Below are 16,713 nucleotides of genomic sequence, written 5' to 3'. Positions count from 1 at the left end.
AGGTATGAGGTGACAGTATGTGACGTATGAGGTGACAGTATGTGAGGTATGAGGTGACAGTATGTGACGTATGAGGTGACAGTATGTGAGGTATGAGGTGACAGTATGTGACGTGTGTAAGAAGGTGCGCTTGTTTTATTGAGAAGGAGAGACAAGAAAGAGTGAGAAGAGCCTGTAGTGTAATGCCAGCAGCTAAGAGAAACTGCATGAGAAGATATACTCCAATATCACGATGTAGTCATTTTCTATATCGCACAGAGACAAACCCGCGATATATCGAGTATATCGATATATCGCCCAGCCCTATCCACCCATGATATGTTGGATGCCGTGACAAAGTCAACTAACAGGGCAACATTGACCTGCCATCAGTGGCATGTAGATCTGCATAGTTTTGGTATTTGTGGATACATTGAAGACACTTGGCTAATGGCAGCTTGTACAAGTTGAACATTAGGGGTCCTAGAATTGACCCCTGTGGGACCCCACACCTCATAGCCATTTCTTCTGGGACAGATACCAACTCCAACAAAGAATCCCCTGTTTTTAAGATTGGACTTGAGTCAGTTTAGAACAGTCCCAGAGAATCAATCATTTGTTTGATTGAAACTTTTATTAGTAGATTGCAGAGTACAGTACATATTCCGTACAATTGACCACTAAATGGTAACACCCCAATACGTTTTTCAACTTGTTTAAGTCGGGGTCCACCTTCATCAATTCATGGTCTCAAACATATTGTCAGACAGGGAAATGTCACTGGAGACTACTTTTTCTTGGACTTTGCCCAAAAAATAGCAGGTTTGTAATGTGGTATCTATCAAGACTACTCTTCTTTGAAAAAAGGTCCTGATGACAGCTGTTTTAAGGCTTTAGGAAATGTTCCAGTCTGAGGTGCAATGTTAGTGAGATTAGTGAATTGTGGCAACAAACCGCTCAGTCCAGACCTTGATGGACCCAAGTCTGCGGATGATCGCTTCGGCTGTTCTGTCGGCGACCGGTGTAAAATGTGCCAGCTGCAGAGCCGCTATGCTTATTTTGTGTAAGCTTTATTAGCTTATACAAAGCATGGGACATTTTATCCGATTGTACTGTGTAAAAATGATAAATTACACATTCTTATCTTAACTCTGATCGTATAGAGGCGCTTCACATACAGTACAGTACATTTTATTTGATTGTACTGTGTAAAAATGATAAATTACACATTCTTATCTTAACTCTGATCGTATAGAGGCGCTTCACATACAGTACAGTACATTTTATTTGATTGTACTGTGTAAAAATGATAAATTACATATTCTTACCTTAACTCTGACCTAACAGAGGCACTTCACATACAGTACAGTACATTTTATTTGATTGTACTGTGTAAAAATGATAAATTACACATTCTTACCTTAACTCTGACCTTACAGAGGTGCTTCACATACAGTACAGTACATTTTATTTGATTGTACTGTGTAAAAATGATAAATTACATATTCTTACCTTAACTCTGACCTAACAGAGGCACTTCACATACAGTACAGTACATTTTATTTGATTGTACTGTGTAAAAATGATAAATTACATATTCTTACCTTAACTCTGACCTTACAGAGGCACTTCACATAAAGTACAGCCTAAAGGTTTGGACACACCTTCTTCCATTCAATGCGGTTTCTTTATTTTCATGACTACTTACATCAGACCTGGGCAAATTAAGGCCCGGGGCCACATGTGGCTCGTTGAGCTTTTCAATCTGGCCCGCCGGACATTCCCCCCAATTTTTTTTTAGATCTTTAAGATGGAAAGTGTAGCTGCCATTATGATGTGCAGTCATCTTTTCTAATGACTAAAGTCTTCAACTGTACAAAGTATTTCAATGGTTGGAATCTGCACTTATGGATGATATACCGGTTACTATGGTATTCTAATTAGTTACTATGGTATTCTAATTAGTTACTATGGTCATCTAATTAGTTACTATGGTCATCTAATTAGTTACTATGGTATTCTAATTAGTTACTATGGTCATCTAATTAGTTACTATGGTATTCTAATTAGTTACTTTGGTCATCTAATTAGTTACTATGGTCATCTAATTAGTTACTATGGTATTCTAATTAGTTACTTTGGTCATCTAATTAGTTACTATGGTCATCTAATTAGTTGCTATGATAAAGTAAGTCACAGCAGCTCAAACGAGGCACCAAGAAGTGTATTTGTGTATTACCTTGTATTAGATTGTAGGTGGGTTTATTTTGTACCCTTCGCTTTCATATTTCACTGTTTGTTGCATTTTTGTTGCGTTTCACTTGATTGTAAAATGTGTCGATCAAAAGGGGGTGTGACGTTCATATCTTGTCAATATTCAGTGTTTTATCCTTCATAGGAAAATGTAAAATTCCATTATGTTTTTTTTAAGGCGGTCTGTCATCAGGTTTTTAGCACTCAATCAGACTATATTGTAAGGTTTTGTATTAATGTTCATAAAAATAGATATACCGGTCCCCGGACACATTTTTTTCCCTAAATGTGGCCCCCGAGTCCAAATAACTACCCAGGCCTGACTTACATTGGAGATCACATAAGTCAAACTTAAGGGCTCGGGGGCCAGTTCTGGCCCGCTGTATCATTCTACGTGGCCCACGAAAGCCTAGGAAAAAAAATGGGTTTCAATAAAATACTTTTATTTTTTGGTGAATGCTTTCGTTCTTTCAGTTTTGACAGAAAGAAAATGCATATTTTAATCTTTAATATTATCTGATCATGCCAACCAATTGTATTGTTATATACTGTTTTACAAAACTATTTTTGTGAGATACAAACATAGTGGACTAGTGGTTAGAGTGTCCGCCCTGAGACTGGTAGGTTGTGAGTTCAAACCCGGCCGAGTCATACCAAAGACTATAAAAATGGGAGCCGTTACCTCCCTGCTTAGCATTCACCATTAAGGTTTGAGATTGGGGGTTAAATGACCAAAAATGATTCCCGGGCGCGGCTACCGCTGCTGCTCACTGCTCCTCTCACCTCCCAGGGGGTGATCAAGGGGAGGTGTCAAATGCAGAGGATACAATTCACCACCTAATGTGTGTGTGAGACAATCATTGGTACTTTAACATATTTTTTTTATTTCAAAGCAAATGATACATAAAAAAAATCAAAAAAATCAAATGCATATGCATTGAGATTAGTCATGATTATTCCCAGGTTATTACCTGCATGCATAATGTAAATTAATTTAAAAAATTGTCCCTCTGAAAGCAGTCATTACTGCCATGTGGAGTTATGTACTTACCCCAAAAAAAGGGTGAAATAACTGTAAACATGTTTTGTATTCTAGTTTCTTCAAAATAGCCACCCTTTGCTCTGATTACTGCTTTGCAAATTCTTAGCATTCTCTCCATGAGCTTCAAGCACACCTGCGAAGTGAAAACTATTACAGGAGACTACCTCTTAAAGCTCATCAAGAGAATGCCAAAAGTGTGCAAAGCAGTTATTATTTTGTAAGTATTTTGAAGAAACTACATTATAAACAGACCAGAAGCAAGGAATTAAACAGAGACATGTTGTCTGTCAATCTGTGTTGGCCCTGCGATGAGGTGGCGACTTGTCCAGGGTGTACCCCGTCTAACCGCCCGAATGCAGCTGAGATAAGCTCCAGCGACCCCAAAAAGGGACAAGCGGTCGAAAATGATGGATGGATAGAATATAAAACATGTTTTCAGTGATTTCACCTTCTTTGGTCAAGTACATAACTCCACATGTGTTCATTCATAGTTTTGATGCCTTCAGTGACAATCGACAATGTAAATAGTCATGACAATAACTAAAGAAAACACATTGAATGAGGTTCGGAGTCGGTTCGCAGCCGAGTGTGAAGCGACTGGGATGGGAATCAGCACCTCCAAGTCCGTGTCCATGCTTCCTGCCCGCAAAAGGGTGGAGGGCCTTCTCTGGGTTGGGGAGGAGACCCTGACCCAAGTGGAGGAGTTAAAGTACCTCAGGGTCTTGTTCACCAGTGAGGGAAGAGTGGATGGGAATATGTCGAACAGACAAACGTAATTTGTCAAGTGTGGGGAAAAAGTGTTGCTACAAAAAGTAGCATCACTGCTAATATGTAGCATCATTTCAAAAGTCACCTGCTAGAGAATGAAGAGTGCTTGAAAGTCTGCATGTCAACATCTCTGTTCGGTGCCACACGCCCACACCATCAAAATACCGAGGCAAACATTTCCACATCAACACCATTTGAAAAAAAATAGTCAACAACAAAAGGAGATAACGTCCGCAGGAACCTACCACATAGCGAAGGACATACACTATTTGATTTCCTATTATGCAGCTCATTTTTATTTGACAGTTATTGAAATATCTTGTGTGACATCATGCACAAAAGCGCACTTGATTTGTTTTAAACTATTGTTGTGGTGTTCTGTACAAAAAGTGTTGTTTTGATATGTCATCTTAGTGACATCATGCACAAAAGTGCACTAATAGCTTGTTTTAAAATGTCTCTGACAATCTTGCACTTTGTTTTGAAATGACATGAATGTTTTTTGCCATTGCTTAATAACTGTTTAATAAATACACTTTTGGTTGTGATTTCCCTCTCTGCATGAAAGTTTAAAAGTAGCATATATGAATGCAGTATGAAGAAGAATGTTTGAATGTAGACACATAGAATCATCATACTGCTGTCATTATATGCATCAAGTGTTCATTCAAGGCTAAGGCAAAATATGCAGATATATATGCTGTATCGTGATATGGCTTAAAAATATCAAGACATTAAAAAAAGGCCATATCGCCCAGCCCTATAACAAATTAATAGTTTAAAAAAAAACAAAACAAAGTAATTGGCTTTAAAGTCCTGTTCTGTGGGACTTAAGAGGCCTTTTTCCCCCCCCAGAATATTCAATTTAGGGTTCCTTTTTAATCTCTTTCAGCCATAACCTAAGTAGCCTTTAGTCACCTTCTGCCTTAGTTTAATTGTAGCATTTTAACACACCGACATAATTGCTTCACAGTTAGTTCTTTTCCCTCCACTGTAATCTACATCAAGATGCTTGTTGACTTCTACTTGCTGTTTTGCAATGTGTCACGGGTGTAAAATAATCCAAATAGCAGAACGTACCGTATCTGTGGCAAGTGCAGCCACCAGAACTGTTTTTGTTGACTTTGCAGCAAATGTCTTGAGTTGTGTAAGAATCACGTTGTTGTACATCAATGATCAAAGTAATAGATTGGAAATAAACTGGTCTTTATTATTACAATCCCTGTTTTCATATGAGTTGGGAAATTGTGTTAGATGTAAATATAAACAGAATACAATGATGTGCAAATCCTTTTCAAGCCATATTCAGTTGAATCCGATACAAAGACAACATATTTGATGTTCAAAACTAGGGTTCTCCCGATCCGATATTTGGATCGGATCGGCCGCCGATATTTGCTAAAAAATGCGTATCGGCCAGGCATGGGAAAATGCCGATCTAGATCCAGTTTTTAAAAAAAAACTCCGGTTCATGTTTTCCAACGCACCGATTTAAATAATACATTCCACTCTTCTGCTGCTCCCTACACTCTGTTCCGCATTTTCTAGCACACCTTCAAAACATCCTCAAGTCTGTGTTCCAACCGTGTGAATTAAAAGTTACGGTAAAAATGTCAGCTGTGTGGGATTATTTTACCCTACAAAACAAAAAAGATGAAGAGGTGGAGTGTAAAACATGCCACAATAAAGTCAAGCGTGGTGGTAAAGTTGTAAGACATTTTAATGACTTTTGCGAGTGAGAGGCTTTTTAGCACTGTTAGATGAAGACAGGAGCAGGCTGACACCTGAGCATCTTGAAGTGCTCGTCATTGTTAGAAAGAATCTCCCCATTATGCTTGGACTTCAATTGTTTGCCCCCCCCACCTGACTGGTGCAAACAATTGAAGGGAGTGTGTTGATATATATTTATTTTTTTTCTAAAGTTTACACTTGTTCAAGAGCAAGTATTGATACTGAGTTATAGACATTTTATCCCACTCAGGTTGTTTGTGTTTTGCTTTTTTTAATAATGTTTACAGCATTATTTGCACTTTATACTGTTAACTTTTTTACTGTTTAATGATGCCATTTCTGTATAATTTTTGATATTTTGTGTTTATTCTTGAATACCAACTATTGTGTATTATTCAAACTCATCTAATTCAGCTGGCTAGTTGTTATCAAGAGTACTAAAATCCTTTCCAGCATGAATCTGACAACTAAGTAGGCTAAATAACTTTAAACTTTAATACATGCTCGGATAGGCCAGAGTCGGATCGGAAGTGCAAAAACAATATTGGTATCGGATCGGAAGTGCAAAAAACTGGATCGGGACATCCCTAGTTGAAACTCATATACCAAATTTTTTTCTTTGCAAATAATAAATAATTAACTTAGAATTTCATGGCTGCAAGACGTGCCAAAGTAGTTGGGAAAGGGCATGTTCACCGATGTGTTACATCACCTTTTCTTTTAACAACACTCAATAAATGTTTGGGAACTGAAGAAAATAATTGTTGAAGCTTTGAAAGTGGAATTTTTTCCCATTCTTGTTTTATGTAGAGCTTCAGTCCTTCAACAGTCCGGGGTCTCCGCTGTCGTATTTTACACTTCATAATGCTCCACACATTTTCCATGGGAGACAGGTCTGGACTGCAGGCGGGCCAGGAAAGTACCCGCACTCTTTTTTTACGAAGCCACGCTGTTGTAACACGTGCTGAATGTGGCTTGGCATGGTCTTACTGAAATAAGCAGGGGCGTCCATGAAAAAGACGGTGCTAAGATGGCAGCATATGTTGTTCCAAAACCTGTATGTACCTTTCAGCATTAATGGTGCCTTCACAGATGTGTAAGTTACCCATGCCTTGGCCACTAATACACCCCCATACCATCACACATGCTGGCTTTTCAACTTTGCGTGGATAACAGTCTGGATGGTTCCCTTCTCCTTTGGTCCGGATGACACGATGTCGAATATTTCCAAAAACAATTTGAAATGTGGACTCGTCAGACCACAGAACACTTTTCCACTTTGCATCAGTCCATCTTAGATGATCTCGGGCCCAGAGAAGCTGGCAGCCTTTCTGGATGTTGTTGATGAATGGCTTTCGCTTTGCATGGTAGAGCTTTAACTTGCACTTACAGATGTAGCGACCAACTGTAATTAGTAACAGTGGTTTTCTGAAGTGTTCCCGAGCCCATGTGGTGATATCCTTTAGAGATTGATGTCGGTTTTTGATACAGTGCTGTCTGAGGGATGGAAGGTCACGGTCATTCAATGTTGGTTTCCGGCCATGCCGCTTACGTGGAGTGATTTCTCCAGATTCTCTGAACCTTTTGATGATATTATGGAGCGTAGATGTTGAAATCCCTAAATTTCTTGCAATGTCACTTTGAGAAAGGTTGTTCTTGAACTGTTTGACTATTTGCTCACGCAGTTGTGGACAAAGGGGTGTACCTCGCCCCATCCTTTCTTATGAAAGACCGAACATTTTTGGGGACGCTGTTTTTATAGCCAATCATGGCACCCACCTGTTCCCAATTAGCCTGCACACCTGTGGGATGTTCCATATAAGTATTTGATGAGCATTCCTCAACTTTATCAGTATTTTTTGCCACCTTTCCCAACTTCTTTGTCACGTGTTGCTGGCATCAAATTCTAAAGTTAATTATTATTTGCCAAAAAAAAAAATCATTATCAGTTTGAACATGAAATATGTTGTCTTTGTAGTAGGGGCGGCATGGCGTAGTGGGTAGAGCGGCCGTGCCAGAAACCTGAGGGTTGCAGGTTCGCTTCCCACCTGTTGACATTCAAATCGCTGCCTTTGTGTCCTTGGGCAGGACACTTCCCCCTTGCCCCCAGTGCCGCTCACACTGGTGAATGAATGATGAATGAATGATAGGTGGTGGTCGGAGCGGCCGTAGGTGCAAATTGGCAGCCTCGCTTCCGTCAGTCTACCCCAGGGCAGCTGTGGCTACTAATGTAGCTTACCACCACCATCGTGTGAATGAATGATGGCTTCCCACTTCTCTGTGAGCGCTTTGAGTATCTAACAATAGAAAAGCGCGATATAAATCTAATCCATTATTTTATTATTATTAGTATATTCAACTGAATATGGGTTGAAAAGGATTTGCAAATCATTGTATTCTGTTTATATTTACATCTAACACAATTTCCCAACTCATATGGAAACAGGGTTTGTAGAATATTTCTGTCCAGTGCTGTTCTGCAGTGATTCCATTCTTTCTGCATGTGTTTGCTTCCACAGGTGTGCAGTATTTGAGGTGGAAGAAGAGCCCACAAGGGACTTCCCGTTGGAGCCGAGGGGTTCCCCCTCCCCGGGCGCCCCCTGTTCAATGCCCCATGAACGCCATGTGCCAAAGCCGGTGTGGTCTTAACACAGCTGTTTAAGACCCCGTGCTCCTCCTCTCTCTTTATGATGAAGAAGGTGGCGGCGTGGTCGGCCGAGGACGTCGCCGACTGGCTGAGCAAAGAGGGCATGCCGGAGTACATCGACACCCTGCGCCAAACGGATGGCGCCGGCCTGCTGCGGCTCACGCGGGCGCACTTCCAGACGCCGCCGCTCCTCCTGGTGTCCTCGGACGGGGGTCAGCAGCTGCTGGAGCGGCTGGAGACGCTGCGGATCGAGACCCACATAGAGGCGCACAAAAACGGCCACGCCAACGGCCACGCCTGCGGGCTGCCCAACGGCACGGGCACGCCCTTGAGGAATGGCACGGTGCACTCCAAGGACTGCAGGGTGGAGATGGTGCACATCCCCATCCCGCCCATGGAAACCTCGCGCTCCTCCTTCCCGCCCGAGTGGGGAAAGACGGGCGTGGCGTTTGTCTACGCGGTGGTGTGCTTCGTCACCACCACCATCGTGATATCGGTGGTCCACGAGAGAGTGCCGCCGAAAGAGCACACCCCGCCGCTTCCTGATAAGTTCTTCGACCTGTTCGACCGCATAGAGTGGGCCTTCTCTATCTGCGAGATCAACGGCATGCTGCTGGTGGCGCTGTGGCTCATACAGTGGGCTCTCCTCAAGCACAGGTCTGGTTCACACTTCCCTCTTTGAGCTACTTTTCTCTCTGCATGCATTGACTTCCACTGTTTTTTCATTATTTCCAGGTCAATCATAGGCAGGCGGTTCTTCTTCATTGTGGGTACGCTGTATTTGTACCGGTGTATTACAATGTACATCACCACTCTGCCTGTTCCCGGGATGCACTTCAAATGCTCTCCAAAGGTAAGACGCACACCACATCGGGACTGTTCGACTGCGTTTTAATATTGCTAAGTAGTGAAGCGCTAGGATGGATTTGATTTATCCCACAATGGGGAAATTATGTGGTTGCAGTGCAGTTATACAACATAAAATAAGGCATTCAACAAAAGGGAAACATTAAGGAACAAAAAGCATGTAAACATTAAAAAGAGCACAGAGCCGATGCAACCGGCTGCCACTTCAGTGATGCCGTTTCTACGTACAGCTACAAAAGTAAAACAACAAAACAAAAACAAAGTGTCAGGTCCAAACACCGATGACATCTATCAAACAGTCGAGAAGCAAGGAATCACGCAGAGACAGAGTTCAATTTGGCTCACGTGTTTTGGGGCTGTATTCTTGTTACAGATCCAAACTATGTTGTAAAAGTCAACCCCGCGTGCTTCCTCTATTTATTTGGGGGAGGTCCCCGTTTACATCACTGAAGCTGTCGCTGAGGGAAGGGGGGTAATGTCGACAACTCCAGTTAGACACAAAAAATGCAAATGTGTTTTGATTGATTGATTGAAACTTTTATTAGTAAATTGCACAGTACAGTACATATTCCGCACAATTGACCACTAAATGGTAACACCCCAATAAGTTTTTCAACTTGTTTAGGTAGGGGTCCACGTTAATCAATTCATGGTAAATCCATGGTGTTGACGCTGGTGATATCGCCTCGCCTCTGCGCTGTCTGCGTCCCGGCGGTGTTCGGCCTTGGCAGTCAGCAGGCCGTTCCTGGACACAAACAACGATACCAGACTGGCTTGCAATCTTTTGGATTGCCAGCTTTGCACAAACAAAACTCGGTGGCCGAGTGTTTTGAGTGTCCGCCCTGAGATCGGTAGGTTGTGAGTTCAAACCCTGGCCAAGTCATACCAAAGACTATAAAAATGGGAGCCATTACCTCCCTGCTTGGCACTCAGCATCAAGGGTTGAAATTGGGGATTAAATCACCAAAAATGATTCCCGGGCGCGGCCACTGCTGCTGCTCATTGCTCCCCTCACCTCCCAGGGGGTGATCGAGGGTGATGGGTCAAATGCAGAGAATAATTTCGCCACATCTAGTGTGTGTGTCTGACAAACATTGGTACTTTAACTTTCACTTTTAACAAAGAAAAGTACCACTTCAGCACAATTGACAATAACTATAGCAACGGCCCTTAAGCATAAAAGTTGTGTGATAATTTATACATAAATATTGTAACACAAAGTGAGCAATAAATGATAGACATTGCGCATATACGATTGCACCGTGTATAGACAAAAAACAGAAGAAACAACAAATACAGCGTGGTGGCCTCTGCAGCGCAGACCCAACAAAGCAACAAAGAGATCCAACTCTGTCCTAGGCTGCCCACTAGCTCCCGGCCACTTTACGGTCTGTGCAGGTGTGTGAATGATCATTGTGAAGTGAAGTGAATTATATTTGTATAGCGCTTTTCTCTAGTGACTCAAAGTGCTTTTACATAGTGAAACCCAATATCTGAGTTACATTTAAACCAGTGTGGTTTTAAGTGTCTTGCCTAAGGACACAACGGCAGTGACTAGGATGGCGGAAGCAAGGATCAAACCTGCAACCCTCATTTCTACCAACCAAGCTATAATTTCTCAAAATATTTTTTGTTAGCCTGGATTCGCATTTTCTCTCTCTTTGTAGCTTGTAGCTTTAACGTAAGCTACAAGCTACATGGGTCTAAAAGTAGCCATGCTACAGGAAAAGCTACACGTTACAAAAGTAGATAAGCCACCGCCAAGCTACTAGAAAATGTAATGAAGCTACATAGCTTAGTTACACGTAGCTTGTGACTGTGTAATCATGAGTGTAGTAAGACGACATGTGTAATGTTGTACTGGGTGGCTGCTTTGAGTAGGTTTCCAACCTGGTGCCCTGGGTCCTAGCGTCCTCCATGTTGGGATTAAACAAACTTGTAGCAGATACTATGACTGCAATCTTAGGGTCCTCCATGTTGGAATTAAACAAACTTGTAGCAGATACCAGGAATGCAATCTTACATCCATGACTTTACCAATTACTCACTAGTTCAACAAAATATTACAGCTTTTACTTTGACAATATTTGTTAACAAACATAGCCTATTTAAATTCTCCAATTTCGTTGTTCTTTGAACCAGTTCTCTGTTACAACGACAAATAAAACTCTATTCAATAACCGTCATATCTCATGTATTTATGAAATGGCCTTTAGCGATGGAGTGAGGAGATTTTCTCAAACCAGACAAAACATCAACCTAATGACATATTCACCGTATTTCCCGGCGCACCGGATTATAAAGTGCCCTGCCGATGAGCGGGTCATGTTAGATCTATTTTCATACAAAAGCCACACCGGAATCATATGTATATATTTTTTTTCTAAATGTAAAAGACTTCCTTGTGGTTTACATAACATGTAATGGTAGTTCTTTGGTCAAAATGTTGCAGAGATGATGTTTTACACATCTTCAAGCCGCTTTCTGACAGTCGCTTCAGGATTCGCCGTTTTGTGGGCGGTCTCATTTACGTGGCTCACCTTCGACGGCGTCTTCTTCCTGTCATCTTTGTTATAGCGGTGTAGCGTGCAAGGACGGGAGTGGAAGAAGCGTCAAAAGACAGAGCTAACTGTTTTAATGACATTCAGACTTTACTTCAACCAATAACGGAGCAACATCTCCTCATCCGTGGCTCACCAGTGCAACAACAACGGCGGAAATGTGTCCCGTGAAAAACTGTCCGACCAGAACTCTCTAATAACTAAAGTTCCTTGGGTGAATAATGTAAACTCACTACACCGGTAGTTTTTAGCGCTTTCATGGTGAGTTTACTGACAGATGTAAGTAAGAACTTTACACTACTTTATATCATAAATGGCAACAGTGGAAGATGAATGTCCCATAACAAGAAGAGCGAGAAAAAGAAGAAGCTTATTGACTACAAAGGCGGATTTGTGCAAATTTTCAGGACTTATGCGGATTCCAAATACAGACCAGAAAGTACGAAAAATTGCTTTTGCATAATATTGCCAAATAAAACTTATCTTACCTTATACACACACCATGCTAATGTTGAAGCACAGTACAATCCATCAAGCGGTGCAGCTTCATAGCTTACCAAAGTCCTACTAAAACATTTTGATGGATTTTTGAGTGCCGTGTGTAATGTTCTGTCATTTTAATGGAACATATGAAATGTTGGTGTTGTTTACTTGAGTCATATTGCAGTCTACACGTATCTCTTATGTGTGATTGCCCTCTACTGGTCACACTTATCATTTCACCATGTACCAAATAAAATAGTTTCGAGGTCGGTAAGCACAACCCAAATGATTCCGTACATTAGGCCCACCGAGTTCTAAGTCGCACTATCGAGTTTTGAGAACATTAAAGGATTTTAAGTGCGCCTTAAATCCCGAATAATAAGGTATTTTGTACTTTTTGGAATGGCTTGTGTTGATATGGGGAAGTTATTTCCTCAACACAAATAAAAACTATTGATGATTATAACAATTGAGGTTTCAGTTTATAGCATTGGTGTCAAACTCTCGCCGTGTAATTTAATTTGGCCCTTGAGGCAACATCAAATAAACATTAGAGCTGGCCCCCCGGTATTATAAAGTGGTGGTGCCGCTGTCACACTGCATTCACCACTCATACTCATACTTGACAACCCTCCTGATTTTCCTAGGAGACTCCTGAAGTTCAGTGCCCCTCCCCAAAATCTCCCGGGGCAACCACTCTCCCGAATTCCACCCGGACGACAATAATGGGGGCGTGCCTTAATGGCACTGCTTTTAGTGTTCGCTAAAACCTGTCGTCACGTCCACTTTTCCACCATACCAACAGCGTGCCGGGCCAGTCACATGATATATGCGGCTTTTACATACACACACACACACACACACACATACACACACACACACACACACACACACACACACACACACACACACACACACACACACACACACACACACACACACACACACACACACACACACACACACACACACAAGTGAATGCCATCCATACTTGGTCAACAGCCATACAGTTTACACTGAGAGTGGCCATATAAGCAACTTTAACACTGTTACAAATATGCACCACACTGGGAACTTGGTACTAAACAAGAATGACAAACACATTTCGGTAGAACATCCGCACTGCAACACAACATAAACACAACAGAACAAATACCCAGACTCCCTTGAAGCACTAACTCTTCCTGGATGCTGCAATATATACCCCCCTACCCACTAGCGCCCCCACCCCCCCAACCCCCCAACCCCGCCCACTTCATTGTTATTTTATTTTCAAAATTATTAGCCTTTGGAAAATGTTAATGTTGATATTAACATCTAAAATAATTTGTGTTTTAAAAAGGGGGCAGACAAATATAAGAATAGTATTCTTCCATCTGCTCCGTTCTGATCATGGAAATGTATAAGAAATAGAAATTTAAAAAAAACAATGAAAGTGTCAATTGTACGTGGCTTGTATACATGCATTTTCAGGAAAGGAATACAAATAAATGATGAAAAGATGATGTCGATGACCTCAGAAGGCTGCAAATAGAAAGGAGGCGTTAAATTTTGTATCAATCCATCCATTTCCTACCGCTTATTCCCTTTGGGGTCGCGGGGGGCGCTGGTGCCTATCTCAGCTACAATCGGGCGGAAGGTGGAGTACTAAAATTTTATTTAATACACCATTGATGTTTTTTCGTTTGTTTTTTGAAAGTTGATTTTGCACTATTAAGTTCTATAAGCGTTGCTTGTTCCATATTCAGTGTTCAAGCAAATAAGTGTAGCAAAATGAGCAGTAATGAAGGTTTTATTCATGCACTTTCTCTTGCTACTTGAAGGCTTGAATGTTTGAATCATTCACTATTGTTATTTTATTTTCAAATGTGTTATTAGCCTGTGGAAAAAGTTTATTTTGATATTTACCTCAGAAAGCTGCAAATAGAAAAGAGGCATTCAATTTTTATTCAAATTTTATTTGATGTGCCGTTGATATTTTTGAATTATTATTATTATTGATACTGGATTTTGCATGTCACTATCTAGTTATATAAGCCTTGCTTGTTCAATATTCAATGCAAAACGTTTTTAAATCTTTATTAAAAGGTTAATTTGCTCAACCTTGGCCCGCGGCTTTGTTCACTTTTACATTTTGTCCCACTCTGTATTTGAGTTTGACAGCCTAGGTTTATAGCATGTAATGAATAAAAAATATTTGTAAGTTTTCTTGCATTTTTAGATAATTTCTTTGTAGAAAATGCCTTCCAAAGCATCTTTGAAATGCCTTCCACCAAAAAGGCTGATATTTTTAAATTTCCCTTTCTGTTTAGGATCCTGCTGCAAAAAAACAATTGTTAAGGCTTAAGAAACTATGCATGTTAGTCTGATTCTCCTTATGAGCCTGGTTTGGCCCAAGGGCAGCCAGTGGCATCCCCGCATCCTTCATTTCCCACACTTTGCCTCCAAAGAGAATGCTGTAAGTGGTGTGCTTGTGTTGCTTTCAGCTTCTGGGTGACTGGGAGGCGCACATTAGAAGAGTCATGAAGATGATCGCCGGCGGCGGCCTCTCCATCACAGGCTCCCACACCATGTGTGGAGACTACCTGTACAGCGGCCACACCGTCATGCTGACGCTGACATACCTCTTCATCAAGGAGTGTGAGTTGGGCCTCGTCTGCTACAACATTGTGGAACTGATACTGCAGTGTGTGTGTGTTGGTGTTTACTAATTTAATGACTGAAATAACACTTCTCAAAACTGTATCATGAAGACAGACCGGAAGCTGACTGCACATATTTCTTAACCGTTAAAGGGGAACATTATCAGCAGACCTATGTAAGTGTCAATATATACCTTGATGCTGCAGAAAAAAGACCATATATTTTTTTAACCGATTTCCGAACTCTAAATGGGTGAATTTTGGTGAATTAAACGCCTTTCTGTTTATCACTCTTTTTGCGATGACGTCAGAACGTGACATCTCCAAGGTAATACAGCCGCCATTTTCATTTTCAACACATTACAAACACCGGGTCTCAGCTCTGTTATTTTCCTTTTTTTCGACTATTTTTTGGAACTTCGGAGACATCATGCCTCGTGGGTGTGTTGTCGGAGGGTGTAACAACACTAACAGGGAGGGATTCAAGTTGCACCACTGGCCCAAAGATGCCAAAGTGTCTGCCGCCAGACCCCCATTGAATGTGCCAAAGTGTCTCCACATTTTACCGGCGATGACAGACATGGCACAGAGATGTATGGATAACCTGCAGATGCATTTGCAACGATAAAGTCAACTAAATCACAAAGGTGAGTTTTGTTGATGTTGACTTATGTGCTAATCAGACATATTTGGTTGCGGTGTGACTGCCAGCTAATCGATGCTAACATGCTACGCAAATCGACGCTACCATGCTATTTACCAGCGGTGCTAAAGCAGACATGGCACAGAGATGTATGAATAACCTGCAGACATTTGAAACTATATTACGTTTCCTTCCACCCACATTTAATGCAAAAACAAACACTTACCAATCGAAGGATTTAAGTTGCTCCAGTGTCAAAAGATGCGAAAGTCCTGATTGTTTGGTCCGCACATTTTACCGGCGATGCTAACGCAGCTATTCGGCCATGCTATGGCTATGAATAGCGTCAATAGCTATTCGTTCAATAGCTTCAGTTTCTTCTTCAATACTTTCATACTCAAACCATCCGTTTCAATACATGCGTAATCTGTTGAATCGCTTAAGTCGCTGAAATCCGAGCTAATGTCGCTATATCTTGCTGTGGTATTCGCCGTCGTTTGTTTACATTGGCAGCACTGTGTGACGTCACAGGGAAATGGATCGTCGCATCGCAAATAGCGGAAATCAAGCACTTTAAAGCTTTTTTTTTAGGGATATTCAGGGACCGGTAAAATTTTGAAAAAAAAATTCAAAAAATACAACAAGCCACTGGGAACTGATTTTTATTGTTTTTAACCCTTTTGAAATTGTGATAATGTTCCCCTTTAACAGCTTTGCAGCTGTGGAAGCAGGTTGTTACTCGGTTAACTTTAGTGTTTTTGGCCTCTATGCTCTGTTGCACAACGTCAGCACATTTATTAACAAGGTCAGCTTTTACCAAAAATTGTGTGCTGTTTTCTTAACTTCCTTTTATCTATATTTTTGTTGCACATTTGAAACCACTTGCTTGTGGTCTACGTAACATGTGACGTTGTTCTTTGGTGGAAATAGTGCATAGATGAAGTTTTACAGATCATTTTTAGAGGGGTCATATTATCAAAACCAACATTTAGTACCTCTTGGTACCTGTTTTTAAGTATTTGGGATCAACAATGTGAACTAAAACAATGAAGGCATGGTGCAGATTAAGGATGCTAAGGACCCAGGCGGGACATCCG

At 41.2% G+C, this 16,713-nt stretch overlaps 1 protein-coding gene across 3 annotated transcripts in view; it reads left to right on the top strand.

Annotated features, from left to right (window-relative positions):
* Positions 1-16,713, top strand: part of sgms1a (sphingomyelin synthase 1a) — a 67,001-nt gene that overhangs the window by 33,900 nt on the left and 16,388 nt on the right. For all 3 annotated transcript variants that reach the window (XM_061911794.1, XM_061911795.1, XM_061911796.1), the window contains 3 exons: positions 8,293-9,077; positions 9,156-9,273; positions 14,818-14,971. In XM_061911794.1, coding sequence (XP_061767778.1) covers positions 8,461-9,077; positions 9,156-9,273; positions 14,818-14,971 — 889 coding nt within the window. In that variant the 5' untranslated portion in view covers positions 8,293-8,460. The remainder of the gene's footprint in view (positions 1-8,292; positions 9,078-9,155; positions 9,274-14,817; positions 14,972-16,713) is intronic.

The sequence above is a fragment of the Nerophis ophidion genome, linkage group LG09 (genome assembly GCF_033978795.1).
Source record: "Nerophis ophidion isolate RoL-2023_Sa linkage group LG09, RoL_Noph_v1.0, whole genome shotgun sequence".
NCBI lineage: Eukaryota > Metazoa > Chordata > Actinopteri > Syngnathiformes > Syngnathidae > Nerophis > Nerophis ophidion.
This window is presented reverse-complemented; position numbering and strand designations above follow the sequence as displayed.